The sequence below is a fragment of the Bos indicus x Bos taurus genome, chromosome X, assembly GCF_003369695.1.
Source record: "Bos indicus x Bos taurus breed Angus x Brahman F1 hybrid chromosome X, Bos_hybrid_MaternalHap_v2.0, whole genome shotgun sequence".
NCBI lineage: Eukaryota > Metazoa > Chordata > Mammalia > Artiodactyla > Bovidae > Bos > Bos indicus x Bos taurus.
In genome coordinates, this window is record NC_040105.1 from 40,804,281 (window position 1) to 40,827,860 (window position 23,580).

Below are 23,580 nucleotides of genomic sequence, written 5' to 3' on the forward strand. Positions count from 1 at the left end.
ACCGTGAACTTCCAGATGTTCAAGCTGGTTTTAGAAAAGGCAGAGGAACCAGAGATCAAATTGCCAACATCCGCTGGATCATCGAAAAAGCAAGAGAGTTCCAGAAAAACATCTATTTCTGCTTTACTGACTATGCCAAAGCCTTTGACTGTGTGGATCATAATAAACTGTGGAAAATTCTGAAAGAGTTGGGAATACCAGACCACCTGACCTGCCTCTTGAGAAACCTATATGCAGGTCAGGAAGCAACAGTTAGAACTGGACATGGAACAGCTAGCTGACTGGTTCCAAATACGAAAAGGAGTACATCAAGGCTGTATATTGTCACCCTGCTTATTTAACTTATATGCAGAGTACATCATGAGAAACTCTGGGCTGGAAGAAGCACAAGCTGGAAATCAAGATTGACGGGAGAAATATCAATAACCTCAGATATGCAGATGATACCACCCTTATGGCAGAAAGTGAAGAGGAACTCAAAAGCCTCTTGATGAAAGTGAAAGAGGAGAGTGAAAAAGTTGGCTTAAAGCTCAACATTTAGAAAACGAAGATCATGGCATCCGGTCCCATCACTTCATGGGAAATAGATGGGGAAACAGTGGAAACAGTGTCAGACTTTATTCTCTTGGCCTCCAAAATCACTGCAGATGGTGATTGCAGCCATGAAACTAAAAGACGCTTACTCCTTGCAAGGAAAGTTATGACCAACCTAGATAGCATATTCAAAAGCAAAGACATTACTTTGCCAACAAAGGTCCGTCTAGTCAAGGCTACGTTTTTTCCAGTGGTCATGTATGGATGTGAAATTTGGACTGTGAAGAAAGCTGAGCACCGAAGAATTGATGCTTTTGAACTGCGGTGTTGGAGAAGACTCTTGAGAGTCCCTTGGACTGCAAGGAGATCCAACCAGTCCATCCTAAAGGAGATCAGTCCTAGGTGTTCATTGGAAGGACTGATGCTGAAGCTGAAACTCCAGTACTTTGGCCACCTCATGTGAAGAGTTGACTCATTGGAAAAGACTCTGATGCTGGGAGGGATTGGTGGCTGGAGGAGAAGGGGACGATTAGGATGAGATGGCTGGATGGCATCACCGACTCGATGGACGTGAATTTGGGTAAACTCTGGGAGTTGGTGATGGACAGGGAGGCCTGGCGTGCTGCGATTCACGGAGTCTCAAAGAGTCGGACATGACTGAGTGACTGAACTGAACTGTAACACAGTGACTGCAAGTGGGCTCAAAAGTTCAATGCAAAATGGGTCCAAAACAGATTATGGATTTATAGAATTTTATTAGAATTTGAGAGTCAGCTGTAAAGATGATTCATGCTAAAAAGACGTATTTAGCAGATGAGGAAAACAGGTCCAGAGGGGCTTACTAACCGCTTAAGGTTGCTGCCAACTTAAAGAGACAGATCAGGAGAATATAGAATTGAGGTCTTCTGAGTAGTTTCTTCAGTCAACGGTTTTTACTATTACAGGGGTCAAAAATACTTCCCTGTAAAGGGCTAGACAGTGAATATTTTAGGCTTGCAGAGCATATGTTCTCTGCTGCAACTATTCAACTCTGCCATTCAGCGTGAAAGCAGCTATTTCTGTGGTCCAATTAAACTTTATATATAAAAATAGAAAGATAGATGCATTAATTTATGAAAGCATAGAGCTCTTTATGGATAAGCATCTTATGGATAGCATCACTGACTCAGTGGACATGAACTTGGGCAAACTCCAGGAGATAGTGAGGGACAGGGAGGCCTGGCATGCTGCAGTGCTGCAGAGAGTCGGACATAACTGAGTGACTAAACAACAACAACAGAGAACTCTTATGTGAGTGCTTTCGTTTCCAGATTGTATATTGTCAACCTCCCTACTATGTTGTTGCTATTGAAGAGCCTGTGGGTATAACAACATAAAACCAGATCTTCTAGTAGTTCTTGAACCTTCCCACTTTTATTCAATCCTTGTTAAAGAAGCTTTTCTATCTACTTTAGAGGATATACTCCCATAAGCTTTGAGTAAAACATAACAATTTTGACTTAAGACCATTCACAATCTGATAACTAATATTAAAGATGCAATTTTCTACTAAGCAAATTAACCTAGAAATGTGAAGGAAGATTCTAAATTCAAAGAAAAAGGGAAGTACAAGTAATTAAGCACAATCATATTTGTAGTTAATATGTCAAACATGAAAATGGAATGCTCCCCCCTAGAAGATTCTGTGTCTCATTTAAGGAAGTGGGAAGCAAACAACAAAAAAATGGTTAGCTCAGACTTCTGCTAAATTAAACTACTGTACACACTTAAGGAAGCAACAAAGTTACTGAGTAGGGAACAGGAGAGTTGAACATGGATGAATTACTGACTTGAAGACAATGTCAAAAGCCAAAACTCCCTTTTTGGTGATCCATAACTGAACTCAGAAAAAAACACCATGAAGCTTGATAGGCATGAGGGCAGGGAGGTATATTTTTAAAAGTCTAAATACAAAACACACAAGCATGAGACGTAGAATAACTCACTGGCATTGTACTCAAGTGGTGAGGACACATCTACTCATTTTTTGATACACTGAGGGGGCAAAAGGCATCACAGGGAGACACAAATAAAAGTGTGACATAAGGATTTGAGAGAGGATCATCTTACTAGGATTCAGAATACTGAACTCAAAACCTTAAAAAGGGTGGAGAACCTGGAGAGGTTGAAGCTGAAGAGAGATGACCAAACGGCTAGAAAAATCAAGGCAGAAATGTTAAAGGACTGAGGCTGACTATATTTAAGAATTAGGTTCTAGATGATAATGAGGTAAGACCATTGATTAAATCAGAACCTCCCATCTCTCTCCATGCAGTCACAGCCAAAGTTATCATTCAGTTTAGTCAGCTTAGCCTACATGTATCAGTCTAAACACAACTCTAAAACCTAGAATTTCATAATTAAGTCAGGACACGTGATTAAAGGAGGTTGTGCTATCATCTCTGAAGATTAAAAATGAGTCTTGTTGGTAAAGTCAGTATGGCTATATTTAAGGGCAATTGTGGGGCTTCCCAGGTGGTGCTAGTGGTAGAGTACCTGTCTGCCAATGCAGGAGACTTAAGAGATGCAGGTTCGATCCCTGGGTGGGGAAGATCCCCTGGAGAAGGACATGACAACCCACTCCAGTATTCTTGCCTGGAGAATCCCATGGGCAAAGGAGCCTGGCAGGCTATGGTCCATAGGATCGCAAAGAGTTGGTCATGACTGAAGTGACTTAGCATAGCATAAGAGCAATTGCATGGAATAAATAACTGAGGAATCCTTTTGGGTCTGTGTAAAAGTACTTTATAAAGATGATCTTTTAATGTATATAACAACTTTCAAAAGCCAGACTAACTTTGGAAGTAATAAATTCTGCATTTCAGAATCAAAAATGCATAAATTGCTTTGCAAAATATAGGAAGATCAAACTCATGTCAGTTATTATTTATGTAACTGTTCATACCAGAATAACAGTTTTCAGTTCTCAGAATCAAAAGTGCCCTTTGGATACCAGATTTACTGCCTGAGTGGCTGGGGCCCACCATCTTTGTGCTCATGTGCTGTCCTCTCCGGTAGTGAGAGGACTGTGGGTATAAGTGCTGGTTTTCATTAGGGCACAAAGGTCCTTGATAAATCCTTAAGTAAGCTCTTGTTGAATTGACGGAAAGAGGAAGATTGACAAAAGTCAAAGTGCAGTCGCTCAGTCGTGTCCGACTCTTTGCGATCCCATGGGCTGTGGCCTACCAGGCTCCTCCGTCCATGGAATTTTCCAGGTAAGAGTACTGGAGTGGGGTGCCATTGCCTTCTCCAGGGGATTTCCTGATCCAGGGATTGAACTCGGGTCTCCTGCATTGCAGGCAGATGCTTTACCATCTGAACCACCAGGGATAGCTCAGATTGACAAAAGGCAGCTAATTAGAGCTTCCCGGCTGGCCTCTCAAAGATGCTGCTTAGGGGTTTCAGAACTCTTGGCAGGTAGTAGTGCTGTACAACAGAACTTTCCGTGATGATGGAAAGGTCTTATGCCTGTACTGCCCCAAAGTGTAGCCACCAGCCACATGTGGTATTGAGCAACTGAAATGTGGCTAGTGCAACTGAGAAATCAAATTTTACATTTTATTGGTTAAAATTAAAGTATCAGTAGCTACATATGCCTAGTGGCTATTGCACTGGACAGTGAGTACTGGAAAACAGCATTCCTCAACATTTTTTTCCAGTTCTGCAAAGTACAGGAACCCAAGAGACCAACTGGTAAGTCAGAGAAGTAACGCAGGCTATATTTTTGTAATCTGCAAAATCAATAAAGGAAAATTATAGGAAGTTATCAGAAATCTCCCTCCTTTTCTGTATATACAAGGAATAAATGGTTTTAACCTCTAAACTGAATTATGTGGATGCAGCTCACCATTTCCTGAACTGATTGCAATAAATTTACCCAAATATAGGATATTACTTCTATTTGTACAGAATATCTTTGACATACTTCACTACAGGGAAATTTGCTTTCTAATTCATGAACCAAAGAGGATGGTTTCTAGAACAGATTCCCTCCTGAGCCTCTTCCCTAGATAGACAAGCTCAGGCACCCACAGCCCTTTTGCGTCCCCTGCCCCCCCTTGCACCGTAACTCCTTCATGTAAATGGCACCCAGAGTTAGAGTACAGGAATGCCTCCTTAAGAGACACACACCCATAGAGCACAGATTTTTCAGACAGCCTGGAGCACACAGTTTGTCCCATGCATCCTAATATTCAGTCTGAGAAAATACAATCCTCATATCTAGTACTCTTGCCTGGAAAATCCCATGGACGGAGGAGCCTGGTAGGCTGCAGTCCATGGGGTCAAGAAGAGTTGGACACTTACTGAGCGACTTCACTTTCACTTTTCACTTTCATGTATTGGAGAAGGACATGGCAACCCACTCCAGTGTTCTTGCCTGGAGAATCCCAGGGACGGCAGAGCCTGGTGGGCTGCCGTCCGTGGGGTCGCACAGAGTCAGACATGACTGAAGCGACTTAGCAGCAGCAGCAGCAGTCCCGTGCTCAGGACTATGTAGTTTATATAAGAAGCACTGCTTCTAGAGGATTTAAAAAAACTGAAGTATTAAGCTCAGTTTAATAGAGCTCAGCTGTGGTGTTCTAAATGGAAGGAAATCCAGAAAAGAAGGGATATATGTATATGTACACATGATTCACTTTGCTGTACAGTAGAAACTAACACAACTTGTAAATCAACTCTATTCCAATTAAAAAAAAAAGATTCTAGAGCTTGGTATGAAATAAAAGGAGGGGAAAAATTCAACATATGAAAGGTCTGATAACCAAAATGGGGAAAAGAGTTTTTCCATTATCATTCACAGATATAAAATAAAATAATGAAAGAAAGGAAAGTAAAAATAAATGGGTGATAATTCAAATGACATGCAGGGTTCTATAAACATTTAAAACCTACAGTTCAGACGATAGTCTGAAAATGATGTTAATGCTTTATAATTGTCCAAATAATCTTCTCATCAGGGATTTGTTGTATCCTGTAGGCTGCTGAACAGGTTAAATGCCAAAATGAATGTATAAATGTGGAAAGGAACAATTTCTGATTGCTGAGTGTTGACATTATTATAACCAATAATGAGCGATAGTCTTGAAATTTCAGCAGAGTAAAATGAATAATGTTTTACATTCTGGCATAAAACAGTTCCATAAAATTTTCAGAATGGGAAAAAAGTTTAATTGCAAATATAATAAACTCACTACCAAAAATACATTAGAATTTATTCAAACAGGTATAAGCCTTTTGGAAGGTGAATTATTTATAGAGATCAAATATCTTATTAAATACATGTACACATTCTGATGCCAACAATTTCAGTAGCAAACTTATCCTAACAATATAATCAGAAGTGTACAAAGATTTAGTAATAAAAATAGAGCCAATGCAATAGTATTTATGGCCATGGAAAACTGGAAGTAATGCCCACGTCCAATAGCTGGTTAATAAATTATGATGTGTACGTATGATGGAATTTTGTAGACCCATTACAAGTTTGTGCTTCAGAGTAATGACTCTCAATAAAGTAAACTTTTTGAGATCAGAATCACCCATGAGGCTTTTTCAAAACAACGCATGCCCCTCCAACCTCTTGCATGCCTGGGGCTGAGAGAGGGATGGTCAGTGTCTTGGGTGAGTTGAGTGGTGCAGTGAGTTACTGTTAGTATGCGAAATGTGTCACATCTCTCAAGTGTGCAAAAGTGAAAACCAGTATTTAAGAAGAATATCTGCATAAATTCACATAACATAAAACTAACCCTTTTAAAGTGTACAATTCAGTGCCAATTAGTACAGCCACAATGTTGTGCGATGACCATTCCTGTTTCATCCCAAACCCATTAAGTAGTCTATACCCACTAAGCAGTCCATCCCATTTAGGAATTACAGCTGTTTATAGAGATCAAATCAAGCATATTAAATAAATACTAAAATAATAATGAAAATAACAATAAAATATTAATAGAAAATGGTTATCTATGGAGAACTTATGACTGACAGGTACTATTCTAACCGCTAATAATATATTAATTCATTAAATCCTTACAACCCTATGAGTTAGCTATTATCACCATCATCCCCATTTTATAGATAAGGAAACTGAGGCACAGAGAATTGAAATAACTCGTTCAAGGTTACACAGCTAGTGTCAGTCAGGATTCACCTCAGGCAATGTAGCTCTAGAGGCCATTCTTTCTCTGAATGCTGTACTCCTCTTTCTTCTTGCTACAAAATTTCCTACCTCTGACTTAATTACAAAATCAATTTTCTACTGCTTTCTGTGAACTTCCCTTTTAATCACTTCAAAGGGAATCATAATAATTAGGTTGTTTCCACCATTTGATGAGCTTAAAAATAGTGTCTGAGTAGAAGGATGGGTACCTAGCTGTTCACTTGTGAAAATAAATTGGGCGGTGGGCTCTGAAAGCCAGGAAAGTTGCAATCTTTGTTGTAGAAGCTCCTAGAAGTGGCAGAATGAGAAAGAGTTTTTTGAGGAGAGTAGGTATAACCAGCTTTAACCAGGGTGACTGAATCACTGAATGGGATGCAGCTTTACCAGAAGCTGAAAAAACCTCAATGACAAGTCTGCTGATGTTCCTAATTCTAGGTTGTTTGGTGGGTCTTAAAATTTTAAATAGGCCTGCAAAGGGATGTGGTAAATTCACATGACCCCTCTCTGCTGTGACAGCTTGCTCCTGTCCAAATGAATCTTAGTCACCACTTTGGCTATTTTAGGCCCAAGTCCGATTCTGTGGCACTGGGAGAAATACAGCATGTATTTCTTGTGATGAGGCAAGCCTGAGCCCTGCGGTAAAAGGCTTGTACTTGGGCAATGAGAGGTTCAGTCTCAGACAGGGTAATATCACATAGGCCAAAGCAACATCAGAGTTAAAAAGACTTCAGGAAAGACTTGAGACAGAGGTATAGTTAATAGCTTCTTTGGGAAAGAAACTAATTTAGAAAATGGCTGACCAAATTTCACTTTGGCTACGATTTTTTTTTTCTTTTGTAGCCTGCACTGGTTCAGGTGTATAGTAAAGCAAGCAAACAAACAAAACCCCAGAGTCTTGGGAAACTTCTTTGGGCACCATCTCAATAACAGCATGTTATCAATAATTATTTTTCTGCCGAGGATTTTTAAAGTAAATAGAGAAGAGCCAGTCTGAACCTCCTGACTGCAAAATCACCTAGGAGAAAGGCTAACTGGGAATAATAAACCCCAACAGTGACATGTTAGAATTGCCCTTACTCTACAATTGTACTCTCCAGTAGAACTTTCTGCAGTGATGGAAACAGGCTATACTTGCATTATCTGATACGGCACCACTAGGCTATTGAACGCTTGGAATGTTCTAGTGTGACTGAGGAACAGATCTTTTATTTATTAATAATTTAAATAATGTAATGATTAATGTCTCCCTTGGACAGCAAGGAGATTAAACCAGTCAATCCGAAATGAAACCAACCCTGAGTATTCACTGGAAGGACTGATGCTGAAGCTGAAACTCCAATACTTTGGCCACCTGATTTGAAGAGCCGCCTCACTGGAAAAGACCCTGATGCTGGGAAAGATTGAGGGCAGGAGGAGAAAGGGATTACAGAGAACAAGATAGTTGGAGAGGACGAGATGGTTGGATGGCATCACTGACTCAGTGGACATGAGTTTGAGCAAACTCTGGGAGATAGTGAAGGACAGGGAAGCCTGGCATGGGGTCACAATGAGTCAGACATGACTGAGTGACTGAACAACAACAAATTAATAATTTTAACTAATTTAGGGGACTTCCTTGGTGGTCTAGTGGTTAAGAAACTGCCTGCCAATTCAGGGGACGGAGGTTCAATCCACATGCTGCGGGGCAACTAAGTCTGCACGCCACAACTACTGAGCCCACGTACCACAGCTGGAGAGAAGCCTGTGTGCTGCAACCAAGACCCGATGCAGCCAAATAAAAAATAAGTATTAAAAAATAATCCTTTTACTTCACTTAGATTTTAACAATTACGTGTGGCTAGTGGCTAATATGTTGGCCAGTTCGGCTCTGTGTGATAATATTGTGGCTTACATAGTTTTCCAAAAATTCATAAAAACATTCTTATAAATCTAGAGTTGAAGGCAATCATTCACAACATATTTCAAGGGTCAACTACTAGTGAATGAATAAATATTATTGCAACTTATGATGTATCTGAAAATAGTTATGAAGAAAAGTTTTACAGCTTTCAGGAGTCACATGGCTAAGGAGGACTCTTATCTAATCAACCACTTAGAGAACAGAGTTAAGTTTTTTAATAGAAATCAAAGTAAGTCAAACCTGAGTTAATTTTAAGACCATAATATAATCGTTTCCTTTGTTGCAGGGAGGAGGGAAATGCTGTCCCTTAAGATTTTTGTCCAGTGCTGTAAAGATTCCATTATCTTATTCTGGGTCTTTTTCAAAAACCTCAAAAACCTTTTAAAGTCAAATGGGCTGTCCAAATGAAGTAATAGTGCTTTTTTTCTTTTCCAGTGGTTTGGAGGATAGGGAGTATGGTAAATGGGAGAAAGGTATCCTAGGAAGAATAAAGAAAAAGCGAGAAAAGTGATCTGGAAATATTTTCTAGTAGACCAAGGTTGTGGGGATTTTTACTGCTTTTTGATGGTTGTTCAATCCTAGTTCCAATTCTAATTTTGTGTTGTTTCCATTGAACTAAACTTATGTTTTCTGTCAAAATATTTAAGTTTGAGAAAATGTGGCCTAGATTAAAATTCAACAATAGTGGATAATAGCAAGTTCCTATTTTTAAAGTAATTATATCTCTGCTATGAATTTTTAAAGATAATATAACTCTAAAATGTGATTCATCTTCCATTTATTATAACTTATTGCTGGGATTTACTTAGATATTACCTTACATTATTTAAAAAAAACCCAAATCTTACTGAAATACTGGTAAATTTTGGCATTGAGAATTTGGCTGTAAGAAAACTACAGCCAACAGCAGTATAATATTTATGGGCACTGAAAAAGAATACAAATATCAGCAAATGCCTCTGTCTGGCTTTTTGCTGATTTAATTTACCTTTAGTTTCCTCCGTGCATTGAATTTCCTCAGTTGCTCTACTGTTTCTGGAAGATGAATCTTGTAGGCATAACGATCCCGCTCCTAAAAAAATATGAAAGATAATAAACACACATAGCTCTTTAAAAAAGTGAAGAAGCTAAATTTAAAATAAACAACAAGCCCAATTGGATATGAAGGTCAAAACTGATAGTAAAATAGTATTTCATCTTCATCAATAACAAAGGGCTAAAATAATGGTCCATGTAATTTTTCAGATACATGGCTATGTGGCTAAAATAATTTATTATAATTATTATGAAGGTATGAAGTTGACACAATCTTGTCAGGTAAAACGAGCCTTTAGGAAATTAACTCACAACTAATTCAGCATTCTGAGTTGTCAAGAATAACTGGATTTTAAAAGAAAAGTCACAGTATCTTCAAACTAGGACAAACTTATCAAGCCCATTCTAATCCAACCATTTCTCCATGTGGGATCCCCTTCAATCTCTGATGGATGATCACTCTGTTTGACTTCATACAGTAGGAGAGTATTACTTTATGGCAGCCCACTACAATTTTAAGAACGTGAAAAAATTCTTATTCAGCCCACCTGTGGCTTGTCTGGACTAGCTCTTCTCTTTGGGAATCACAGAGTAAACACAATCCCTCTTCCATATAATACCCCTTTAGTAGTTATGAGGGGGTTCATGCTTCCCAGTGAATCTATTCTTCTCTGTGGTAACATCTCCAGTTGCCAACTTCTCATGTGTATTTCAAATCTCCTGTCATTCTCCTTATTGCCCTCTTTGGTTCTAATTTGTCAATGTATCTTGAAGATTTTATGCTACAGGTACTTATTTTAGAAATATTTCTCGAGTACCTACTATGTGCCAGGCATCGTTCTATGCACTTGGGATTAACAAGTAAACAAAACCTTAACAAAGATTCTGGCCCTGATGTCATTCATATTTTAATGGGAGAAGATAAGAAAATACAAAGAAGGGAAATTATAGAGTATGTTAAGAGTGCTATGGAATAAAGCAAAAGGGAAGTCAGGGTAAAGGTGCATTGCAATTTAAAGTAGGGTGGTCAAAGTATGACCCAAATGAGAACGTGACATCCAAGAGGTGAGGAGAGTGGCCTAGGCAGATAGAACAACTACGTGCAAAGGCCTTTCAAAGGAGACAGTGTGCCTGAAATTATCAATAAACAGCAAGGAGACTCATGTGTGGAGTAAATAGTAGATCAGACTAGACAAGTGGCAAGGCTGGTGCAGGCCACCAGGGGCCTTTGGCTTTTATGTTGAGTGGGAGATGGAGCAACTGGGGGGTTTGCAGCTGGAGTGACGTGATCTGACAATGTAGAGGAATACTCTAGCTGTTGTGTTGAGACTAGATTGGAAAGGGGAGAGAGTTAAAAAAAAAAAAAAAGCATGGAGAACAGTTAGGAGGTTATTGTAGTAATCCAGGGGGGAAATGAAGATGGATAAAACCAGATGGAAACAATAAAGACAGTGAAAGGGAGATAGACTCTGAATGTAGTTTGTCTTCCTGAAGAAGTTTTACTTTTTCGGGTATAATTAGCATACAATTAACTGCACATATACGATGGGATAAGTTTTGACATACGTATACAAACATAAAACCATCCCCACAACCATAATGGACACATCCAACACTCTCAAATTCTTTCTTGTGTCTCTTTTGTCACCCCCTTCCCCATCCCCAGGCAATCACTGATCTATTCTGTTACTTTAGATCAGTTTTCATCTTCTAGGATTTTACATAAATGGGATAATACAGTACATATTAATTATTATCCAACTTTATTCACTCTGCCTAAATATTTTAGCTTCACCCACATTGTTGCCTGTATCAATAGTTCATTCTGTTTTATTGCTGGGGGTATTCCATTGAATGTGCTGCGCTTAGTCACTCAGTCGTGTCTGACTCTTTGTAACCCCATAGACTGTAGCCCGCCAGGCTCCTCTGTCCATGGGCATTCTCCAGGCAAAGATACTGGAGTGGGTTGCCATGCCCTCCTCCAGGGGATCTTCCTATCCCAGGGATCGAACCTAGGTCTCCTGCACTGCAGGCAGATTCTTTACTGTCTGAGCCACCAGCGAAGCCCATTCTATTGAATAGATGTACCATAACTTCTTTATCCCTTCACCTGTTGATGCACCCTGGGCTGTTTCCAGTTTTTGCCTGTTAGGTATAAGGATGCCATGAACATTAATGTACAAATCTCTGTATGGACCTAAGTTTCATTTCTCTTAGGTAAACATGTAGGAGTAGAATGGCTAGGTCATTTTATAAGAATATGTTTAACTTTTTAAGAAACTGTGCAATAGTTTTCCAAAATGGCTGTACCATTTTACATTCCCACAACAGGTATGAGTTCCAGTTGTTCAACATCCTCACCAACACTTGGTGAGCCCCTGGGTAGCATACAAGAAGGACAGACTAGATGAGTACTGCAAAGACATTGAAAACGAAACTGGCATTTGAATCATAGTGTGTAAAAATGGGGTAAGACGTGTGTTCTGAATCCAACTGGGTTAACTGCCTACCAAAATAGAAGATTTAAAGAAGAATCATAGTCTCATAACATAATAATACTAAAAATGCCCAGCACACTATCCAAAATTACTCTTCATACTAAGAACCAGGAAAATCTCAAATAAATTAAATTTAAACACTTATACTCTACAGGCTTTAACCCTTCTGTAGGCTTCCTAATTCTGAATATCTCCAATCACTCACCAAGCCTCATCAATCTTCCTTAATCGCTCTCAGTTTGGACACTTCTTTCCCACTCCCACTATGACTCCCCAGTTCTGGCCCCTGTCACTTCCTGACTGGACAGACCGGCTTCTATAGGACCTTTTTGCCTCTATTGCTTGTATCCTGACAGGTAACCCACCTGTGCACAGTGTCCAAAGGAATTACATGAGCATGTTGCTCATATAATTTTGCATCACTCAAAAGCTTGGAGTAGCTTTTTACTCTCTATACCCTAATATCTAAAGTACCAAATTTGGCATTCTAGATATATTCTTCCCTCAAGCCAAATTTTCAGTCTGCTGCAACCCTATTTAAATAGCTGACATTTGTATTATACCAGTGTTTCCTGACCCCTTCCCTGAATACCCTGAACACTTATAATGCTGTGCCTTCTCTGTGCCTTCCACTTTGGGTATGTGGCCCTTTTAGTCGTATTAACCTGTGCAGCCTCCCTCCCCACTAGCTAGTGGGTAGCACTGGCCGACAGTGACTTTTCACGCTCCCCGTTAGTCTTCTGGGGCCCATACTTCCGTATTCTTGTGAGATGCCTCTCATGTGTGACTTCTTTGAGGTTATCTTTCTATGTCTTTATGTTATATCAACAGCATTTGAAATTCCATTTCACAGTCTCACCATGCCTTAAGTTTAGAAGATAACAGACAGTGAAGTGAAAAGGGAGAGAATGATACAGTAAAAATTTTCTTTAAATAAAATTATGCTTAAATTATGATTCCTGATATTTTCTAAGCAGATGAAATCATAAGATTAAAAAAAGTCTATTAACGTACCTCTTACCACAAAACAAGTAAATATTAACTCCACAGCATTATAAAACTAAGACGAAAGAATAAAAATAATATTTTCCGGATTAAATAATCCTACCTGAAACTAACAGTAATGTGATATGAATTCAGAAAAATGTTATTAGCAATGTGTCTTGCATTTAAAGAAGTGTTTGATTCACTATCCATTGTGCACACGAGATGCTAAATACACATTTAATCGATGTGTTGACTGATTATTCCAAAATTCAAATTGATTAGGCTAATATAAATACCCTTTTCATCTTTATTATGGTCAATATACTTGGAATCTACATATTAAGGCTACAAAGGGTGTGAAAAGAGCTTAATTATCTGTGAGAAAATTACAATCTTAGTTGGTCTTTTGTTGGAATGAATATTTACAGCAAACAGCACTAATTTAGATAAAAGTATTAAACAGGTATAATTTAATAACTTCAAGACATTCACATATTAATTGGTCTATTTAATCAAATTCTCATTTTATATGTCATGATTGAATAGGACTTTTTTGTGGTCTTGCCAAAGAAATAATACTTTTTTTTTTGACACAAAACAGTGGTGTCATGACTTTTGGTACTCCTTACTACAAGGATTTTCATCATTTTATTTCTTTACATTGCAGTTACTCAGGAGTTTTTCATATTTAAACTTTAGCTTAAATTTTAGCCATTGCTAAATTACCACCACTTCTATGCACAGCAATGATTTAAAAGTATACATGGAAAAGTACTGAAATATAACATGAGCCATAAGCCTGTTCTCATCAGCTTGATAACATTCTCATTGAATTCTTCCATCTTCAGAAAACACACTGTAGTGAACAGTCTTCAGGAATTTTTTCATTTAAGTTACTGACACTTTTGTCTTTTGTCTTTCTGGTGCCAGAAATCTGTTGTCTATTAAGCTCAGATTATTTGGCAAAAGAACTATAATCATTGCAGGGATAAGAGTTCCCAAAAATAAATATTATTAGTCAACATATGCAAGATAATGAAAGCCAAATTTTCCAAAGGATATTAAAAATGACTAATATGGCTGCCATTTTCACTGTTACTTGGCATTTAAACTAGCTGCAAACAAAAAAAGATCCTCACGATAAGAAACTGAGAAAAGCAAAGGAAAATCAGGAGGTTCCCTGAACTGTTTATTTCTGGGAGAAAATAAGTACTAAGAAAGTATCTCACTTTCACTCTCTTCTGGAGGAAGTATTTCACTCTTTTCTGGAGGAAGTCAGGAATAACTATAGCTGGGGAACTCGTCGAGAATAACTAAAGCTGAGTATCAGAGGATTGAATGCTGATGTGAAAAGTAATATTCTTAAGGAGAATCAAGATCTACTGGAATCTCAACATTGTTCAATCATACTATTATCCCATGTCATCACTGCTAAGATACACTATAAACCTATACTTAAATATTATTATTTTGCATAATTTCTGGGGAGCTAGCATGGTATAGTAGTGTGAATACATTTATACATTCACTCATGAAATCATTAACTGATATTTATGAGCACCTACTAAATGTCAGGGGCTTCCCAGGTGGCGCTAGTGGTAAAGAACCCATCTGCCAATGTAGGAGATATAAGAGAGACAGGTTCGATTCCTGGGTGGGGAAGATCCCTTGGAGGAGGGTATGGCAACCCACTCCAGTATTCTTGCCTGGAGAATCCCATGGACAGAGGAGCCTGGCGGGCTATAGTCCATAGGGTCGCAAAGAGTCAGACACAACTGAAGTGACTTAGCATGCACACACTACATGTCAAACACTTTCAAAGGTTCTATACAGAAGTGAACCAAGAGACAAAAATTCCTGCTCTGTATGCAGCTTATATTTTATGGAAGTAGACAGAGAAATAAGTAAAATGTAAGTATGTCTCATGGTGACCAATGCTATGGAAAAAAAGTAAGGCAGGGAAGAGGGGTAAGGCATACTGGTGGCAGGGGACATATCTTCCCTCAAATTTTAAATTGGGTGGTCAGGGAAGATCTCACTAAGAAGCTGCTATCTAAGCAAAGACTGAAGATGGTGAGGGAATAAGCCATGAAGATAGCTTGGGGAATAGTATTCTAGGGAAAGGGCACGACTAACACAGGCGCTGAGGCAAGTGTGGGCCTGCTGTCTGAGGAGCAGCGAGGAGGCCGGCATGAGGGAACAAAGTGAGAAGAGGAGAGTAGGAAGGGGTGAAGTCAGAGAGGTATGAGGGAGTGAAAATGGTCAACTAAATTAATAATACTTCAGGGGACAGGTCTAGCCTAAAGGTATAAACTCAGTTTGTACAGATAGCATTAGAACCCATTAAAACTATTAATAGATGAGGTCTTCAAGGATCTGGGGCTTCCCTGGTGGCTCAGCTGGTAAAGAATCCACCTGCAGTGCAGGAGACCTGGGTTTGGTCCCTGGGTTGGGAAGATCCCCTGGAGAAGGGAATGGCTACCCACTCCAGTATTCTGGCCTGGAGAATTCCATGGACTGTATAGTCCATGGGGTCACAAAGAGTCAGACACGACTGAACAACTTTCACTCTCACTTTCCAAGGGTCTGAGTGTAGACAGGAAGCGGAAGAGCAACGGGCTGTAGCACTCCATTGTGAAGATGGTGCAGGGAGGTGAGGAGGAATCAGCAGGATCTGGAAGGGGCTGCCACAGAGGAAGAAGGGAAACCAGGGAGAGAGGTGCCCTGAAACCAAGGGAGGACAGAGTTCCAGAAGTATGGATGTCCAAATGCTGATATGCCAAGAGGGAGAATCATGAGATCTGACCACTAGACTCAGCAACGTGAAGTTCACTGGTGCTTTGACGACTTGACGAGAGCTATTTTAGTGGAGCTGGTAGGATTGCAACCCTGACTAGGGTGGGTTCAAGAGAAAGTGATGGGAGAAACTGAGGAAAGTGAGTAGAAATAACACTTTCTAGGAGTTTCGCTGTCAAGGGGAGTAGAGAATAGGGGCAGAGGCTGGAGCGGGTTGTAGGGTTAGGAGAACATGTGTGTGTATAATGAAAATAAATGGTAGCTTGTTAGATCCCACAGAGATAGGAAGGTGCTGATGCAGGGAAGGGCATAGGATAGGGATAGGATCCTGAGTACAAGGGGAAGGGTGTAGTAGGCTGAATCCTGGTTCCAACATCAACAACTTTTGTGACTTGGGGCAAGATCTTTAACCTGAGGCTTAGCTTTCTCACTTGTAAAGTGAGAATTTCCTGGAACTGTTGAACACTGTAATGTCTTCATCAAATAGTACTATCTCACTGAAGTCCCAAGTTATAATTTTCTTTAATAGTGATACTTCATTGGCAGGTTGGGATATAAAAAGAACTTTTAAAATCTGCTTTTTCTAGAGCCTGTGAGCCACAACTACTGAAGCCCACACACCGTGGAGCTCCTGCTCCACAACATAAGACGTCCCTGTGACGAGAAGCCTGCACACCACATTAGAGAGTAGTCCCCTCTTGCTGCAACTAGAGAAAGCCAGCATGTAGCAATGGAGAGCCAAGTGAAAGTGAAGTCGCTCAGTCGTGTCTGACTCTTTGCGAGCCCATGGACTGTAGCCTACCAGGCTTCTCCATCCGTGGGATTTTCCAGGCAAGAGTACTGGAGTGGTTGTCATTTCATTATCCAGGGGATCTTCCCAACCCAGAGATTGAACCCAGGTCTCCTGCATTGTAGGAAGATGCCTTACCGTCTGAGCCACCAGGGAAGCACCCAGCACAGCCATAAATAATAAAATTAAAAAATCTTTTTCTTAAGAAAATAAATCTGTATCTAGGATCTACTGAAATAAAAATAATGCTATAAAGTATACAGTCACAACCAAAGCAATGATAATCGCTTTGTAAATATCACATACTAAGTGCTCCTTCTGTTGTTCATGTTGTGCATCCTTGGAAGATGTGTTGGTAGAGAACAAACAAGCCTTCCTCTGGGATGGATTTTGCCTTAATCCTCTTTAGTACCCTCTTGTAATGAAGCTGAATGTCACTCAAATGGTACATCCTCTTAGATGTTTACAGAGAATGCACAGAAACAGTAAATAAGGTGAACAAAACTAATGAAAAATGCTCAGGAAAAAAAAAGGTGGAAAGGGGCACCTTACAGAGTAATGCATCCTTGTCACTGGACTGTCCAAACCAAGTGCAGATGGCCACCTGTGAGCTCACATACCTTAAGCCATGGGTGATTCAGTGCTTCATAAACGGTGATCCTCTCGGCGGGATCCAGCATCAGCATTCGGCGTACGAGGTCTTTGGCACTTTCAGAGATATGGCTCCACTGCCTTGGATTCATCTGAAGAGGGGGAAAGGAAAATTACACAGGTTCAGTGAGACGTTAATGTTCACTGTTAATATCCCTACATTCTTTCAATGCGAATAAGATTCAGGTAGCAAAGTAGAGAAATCGGATTCTAAAGACTTGCTTTCTAAGGAAGAAGACGACTGAGGTCATGCATTTCCTGTTGTTCAACACATGAGAATTTGCATCAGTAAATATTCTTTATACATATTCTGATTAGATATATAATAACATTTTTAATAATTAAAGAACAGAATGTTCACGATTCCAGGCTCTATCTCAGGTAAAATAAAAAGTCTAGCATCTAGACTCTAAGGAGATGAGAATACTTTGATCTAGAAAGGACTAAAATAAAATTTAAACATTTTAAAGAAGTGTTTTTAATATTTTGTTTTTAAAACTGGGAATTAGCAATAACCGTGAAGCCACACAAGCAGCTTTTATTAATAGGATACTTTGGTCACTGTATGTCATTTTCAGCATTTAGGAAAAAATATATTACTATAGGCCTTACAAAAAACCCAATTTACTTGTATATTATTCTTAGTGAAGTGACTTTTTTTCCTCTTTTAGAGATGAGACAACTAAGCTACAAGGTAAGTCGCCTAAAGCCAAACAAAAAAATAAATTATGAGTTGTTCCTAAGACACAGGACTTGTGAGCAAGGCTGTGGATCTCTGAGGAAAAGAGTTGGAAGACTCCTGGGAAAAGGGGTATGTCTGAGACCAGGAACCAGAAGAAATGGAAAGGAATGCTTGGGGTTTGGAGTTGGGAAGGCAAGTGGGGACAGGCGGGAAGAGATGGAGCAGGGTCTCACTCCCTATTTAATATCAGGAAACTGACTGACTGAGCACGTAGGAGCTGTCCGTTGCCAGAAGCTTTAAGCAATGCCATGGCTTTAACCGGCCAGAGACCCATGTCACTTTCTATGGGAGAAAGATGCAGAATAAAGTCCGTAACACTTTAAAGCCAAATAAAATCACCGCTTGTAGTACACACGAATCATTATAATCTGGCCAAGGTTTAGCGTCAGACATTTTGCTCTGGCTAATGTGAGGCTTTGTTCTAGTAGATAGAGAGTGGAAAATGTTCCATCTTCTTTGTCTTAACAGGCAGAATTCTAAGCGGTAGTCACTTCTCTTGTCAGATCCCTTAATTAAAAGTGAATGCCGTGAGACTGTTGAAATACTGTCATCCTATTGAAACTGTGATCGGTTGACAAGTTTGAAATAGGGAGGCGAGTGATTAGATGGGGCTTAGACAGCCTTGCTTCCTCTTTTCCATCTTGGAGATGATGTTCTCTTTCATGTCTGAATGATCTGTCCTCAGGAAAGGTGTTGAGAAACCATCTGAAAGTGGTCGTAAGATTTCTGAAGTGAGCAGAGGTTGAGAAGTATACTCCCTGGTCCTTTTCATGAGGGAGCCCAATCCAGGGTTTTCTCTTTGGCAGAAAAGAGTAGCTGATATTAATTTAGGAGGTCGAGTATATCTTTATCATCTGAGCCATCAGGGAAGCCCTTGAATATATAAGGGAGAACAAAACAGGGCTATAAAGCAGTCTTAATTATTTGAATATGAAAGCGAGGCAGCTGAGAACTCCTGCTGTGTAGACACCAATTGGATATCCAGAAACAAGTGATATAAGGTGACATTGTATCTTTTATACACTTTGGGAAATATATTTTTGTCCTTTATAAAAAATTAATTGAAATTAAATGTTAGCATATATTTTAGCTAAAGTATTCTCTCCTATCGACCTTAAAAGATCAAGTAAGCTAGTAAACGAGAATAAAAAGTTAAAATTATTTAAGACTAGTAGTAGTTTATAAACTCTGACATTTTAAATATATTACATTTAAAATATGTCATCAAAATTTTCTTGAAAATACTCATAGAGATCAAGGATTTTTAATTTTTGTTGTTGTTAAGAACCACCAGGGTGGTAAAATATTTTTGAGATCTGCTCCAAAATAATACAGTAGCATGTAGAATATAGATAAAACAATATTGGCTGGATGTTGATAAATATTAAAACTGTGGGTTCATTATACTATTACCTCTACTATTTTGTTGGAAATTTTCAGTAGTAAAAATTTAAAAATGAATGCTGACACAATCATAGTATTTTTTTTAAAGGCCCAATAGAGTCATCACATAGTAAAGATGGATCTGTACTTCAGACTCAGCTACTGAAAACCTGGCGCCTTTGTAAGGAAAGCCATGAGTATAAGCGAGAGGTGAGGTTAGCCAAGTAAAAGTAATATGTTATTAACTTTAAACCCCCAGGTACAGAAATTATAGTATAGCTGCCACCATCCATCTGACTATATTATGCTGAAATGCTAAGAATAGAACATTTTAAAACAGTTAAACTTTTGGACATATTTGACTAGTCCAAATTTTTTTCTAAACAAAGATAACTATTCAATGCTTTAAAAATAGACAAAATCAAATACCAAGAAGCTGTTGGAATGAAGCACATTGCCTTGGAAACCAGGAAGTTAGCAACTGAACAAATACAAAGGAAGAATTCTATTATTAGCAAATGCTTATAGCTCAAGAAGGCAGGTGGGAGATTTTATTATATGGTACCTACGTCATAAGTCACTGTGAGGATGAAAAGAGTTAATATAAGTAAAGTGCTTAGAACAGTTCCTGGAACATAGTAAGTGGTATGTATGAGTTAGCTATCATTATTGCTAGTATTATTATTACACTGATAGAATTACTGTGTTTATTTTCACATGTTAGTATCTGTGATTTCACTTGGCAAAATTCAACGAGAAAGCCATAACCGTGCATTCCTGATAGCCACTCACAATTTCCAGGCATTGAAGGGAGATGATTACTTACAAGCAGTTTCCTGAGACTTTTACTTACCTTGAAAGGATTGATTTTATTTCCAATGGTCAACTGACTCTAAGAGAAGCAGAAAAACCTATATGGAAAACGTCTTTCTCTGTTAACAGAGTTTTCCCATAGATCTTCATCTAAATAAAGACAAACCTGTGTACCTTTATATATAAGCCGATGGTACACAAGGAAAAAAAGTACAAACCATTCTCATTGACTTCCTTCCACAAGCTTCAGTTGCGGTTTAAAGAATAAGGCCACAACTCTGAAATTACTTTACCTTCATTTATTTTTTCCCCTTAAGTTTTGTCAAGTCCCATATAAAATTCTAACATTACTGAGGAACAGAGAAAAAAATACTTTAGGGGCCTCACAGTTTTGGAGTGTAGTGTTATATGAATATAAACCTATGTGTTTGGTTTTTATGTTACCAGGCGTGGCCGAAAATGAAAACAGTGATTTTGTTGAATAGAAAGTGCATGTGTTAATAATAACGGGAGGAAGGAGAACTTCCTCAAAATAAACTGCCCTGATTTGATATCCAGACACATACTCTTCTGTGCTTCCCATACAGAGTATCGCATTCCATCAGCCATACAAGGCGGCACGGGGCAATACAGTGTAAAAGCTAGGGTAGTGAGACCAACCCCAGGCTGATTTCCAAGAGCCTCCCAGGTCTTTTTGGTATAGCCACTCATGACGTCAGTAATGGCTTCTTAAATTATTTAGTAATGAAAGTAATAATGTACTAATCAGAAGTCTGGGAACAGTACATGTAGTTTCCAATTCACAGTAGCCAGAGATGAATATAAATATTTAAATTACACCGAAATGGCTCTAAATTACATTATGAAATGCAGTTGTGATACTGGCATTTCAGTTTATCCTGGAAGGTAAATGGAAAATTTTTCAGCTGTGCTGGCTGACTACATAAAATGCAATAAAATAACATGCATGCTAGAGCAAAAACAAATAAAGGTTAATAGACACTAAATCTAAAAGTAAGATAAAGAATTACTAAAATTACCTGGATGAAATTTCCATTTTACTTTAGAAATGAAGTAATAAAAATAAAGCCCTTTTCTCAAATTACACAAAGAAGGGCCAAAGAAGTTTATGCTCCAGCTCAGCCTGAATAAATGGGTTCAATCACCAGACAGCTAATGGATATTTTAAAATCTGGGCTCGAGTCTGTCACAGACACCTTACCCAGGGTAAAATAAAAGCTCACATTCTCTCACAGTAAATTCCAAGGAGTATTCCAAATTCTTTCCCTGAACTAGAATTTTATTTGAAATAAGTGGGGCACAAACAAATTATTATGAATTTGAGTTAGCCAAACAGGCAGTTTCACTAGAATGTACTTGTGGTCAAAGATTTTGACTTGTCGTGTGGCTTTGTGACTCTGAGGGCCCAGAATGTGGAGGAAAAGGGGAACATCCATCGGGTCGGGTCTCCGGTCTTTATATTGTATCAAAGACAAGTCGGGTCCCTGTTTTCTGGACTAAACACAGAGTTAGAATCCAAATACGTGGGACAGACAGGAGGCAGCACAGAGGGAATGAGAAGGGAGGTATGAGGCAATGGTTTTTTTTAAAGCCAGTCATCTGGATGATAATTTGGCTGCGATCGACTCTGAAATTTACTTGAGAGCTTTGTTGCCTAACAAGGCTAGTGGATCAAAGATGCAAGCAAAAAACTTTTCTCTGACTGGGTAACTATGTTGACCATCAATAAACAATCCAAAGAGAGACAACAACTTAAAACTTTTTTTTTCAGAATAATTTAATCTCAATGGAAAAATAAAACATTCATAATATATTACCTTATATTTTCCTTTAATAATGCCTTCAAACAATCTTTCCTTGGTTCCATAAAAAGGCAAACAACCGCTTAGCAGGATAAAAAGGATCACGCCACAACCCCAGACATCTACAGGTTTTCCATAAGGCTCTCTCTTGACAACTTCTGGGGCCATAAAATGAGGTGTTCCAACGCGCCCTATATTTAAAATGACAACATCAAGGAAAAAATGTTTACATAAAATGAGCTTCCCCCTATTTGAAAACTGAAAATAACAGTGTGAATGACAAGTTTAACGATGTAAATATTACCACCTCTTCCCTCCTCTATAAAATCAAGGGAAAAAAAGGCAGAAAGAAAAAACTTATTTATCACCTCTTGAAAATACTGAGCCCAGGAGAGACAGGTACTCTGTCTTCTAACACTGCTACTTCCTACTGAATTCTGCAAGGTGCATGGTAAATATTTACCTATTTCTTACATCATGAAGAAGTTGTTTAAATTTTATTGTTTTCACATGTTTGAAAATAATTACTAAAGAATACAGAGCAGAGACAGTGGCAGGGAGAGGGGGGAACAAGTGAGAAAATATCTGTGGACAAAAAGATTACTTTTGACTGCCAAACAAATTCTGAAATTAAACCTAATGCTGAGAACTTTTGCTTGGAATATAACTCTGAATCCGAAATCCTGTTCAGTAGATTTTAGGAATTAATTGCAGCAATTAACAGTGGTTAACGATATTTTTTTATAATAGGATTTTAGCTTCCTTCAAATATTAATATTGGAAGAGAATGAGAGCAAATATATGACATAAACCAAAGCAAAATCATGAGGCTCTTCCCATTTGATTCTCTTTGATTTCTATCTTCTTTAAAGTGTTTTTCTTTTTTCCTATCAAACTTAGGTTTCAGGAAGGAATCTGAAAGCAGTTGTTTGCACACCAGTAGCCATCTTTAATGCAGCACCCCCTTTTCTTCTGTAGAACAAAAGATTTGCATCCTAGGGAAATTCCTGTGGGAGGGGACTGCCTGCCAGATTTGACAGCTCTTCTAGCTCTAGGCGGGCCCAGTGCCCTCCTCTTCTCCCTTCCCTACACCCCCCACCTCGTCATCCTGAGTCCAAGATCATTTTTATTTCGAAGACTGCACAAAATTTTATGGAGAGCTCAGAATGGTGTTCAGAGTTTGGAAAAAGACCTCAGAGATCTTCTAATCCAGCTAGAGAGAAAGCCTGTATCATAAAGTCTTGTTGGTGACTGCCAAACCTGGTTAGGATGGAAATGGTTGGGAACAGGTCCGAGCTTGTGTACTGGGAATGTTCCTTTGCTGAAAATTGTGGGTCCCCTCCTTCCCCCATAACAGAGGAGATTATGTTCAGCATTCAGAGAGTGAAAATATTTTTATTTAAAATGTATGGTAGATCAGAGGAAACTC

At 38.8% G+C, this 23,580-nt stretch overlaps 1 protein-coding gene across 14 annotated transcripts in view; it reads right to left on the reverse strand.

Annotated features, from left to right (window-relative positions):
• Window positions 1-23,580, reverse strand: part of CASK (calcium/calmodulin dependent serine protein kinase) — a 377,764-nt gene that overhangs the window by 109,067 nt on the left and 245,117 nt on the right. For all 14 annotated transcript variants that reach the window (XM_027534512.1, XM_027534509.1, XM_027534508.1 and 11 more), the window contains exons 7-9: window positions 22,167-22,342; window positions 17,360-17,482; window positions 9,622-9,705 (exon numbers count right to left, since the gene is read on the reverse strand). In XM_027534512.1, coding sequence (XP_027390313.1) covers window positions 9,622-9,705; window positions 17,360-17,482; window positions 22,167-22,342 — 383 coding nt within the window. The remainder of the gene's footprint in view (window positions 1-9,621; window positions 9,706-17,359; window positions 17,483-22,166; window positions 22,343-23,580) is intronic.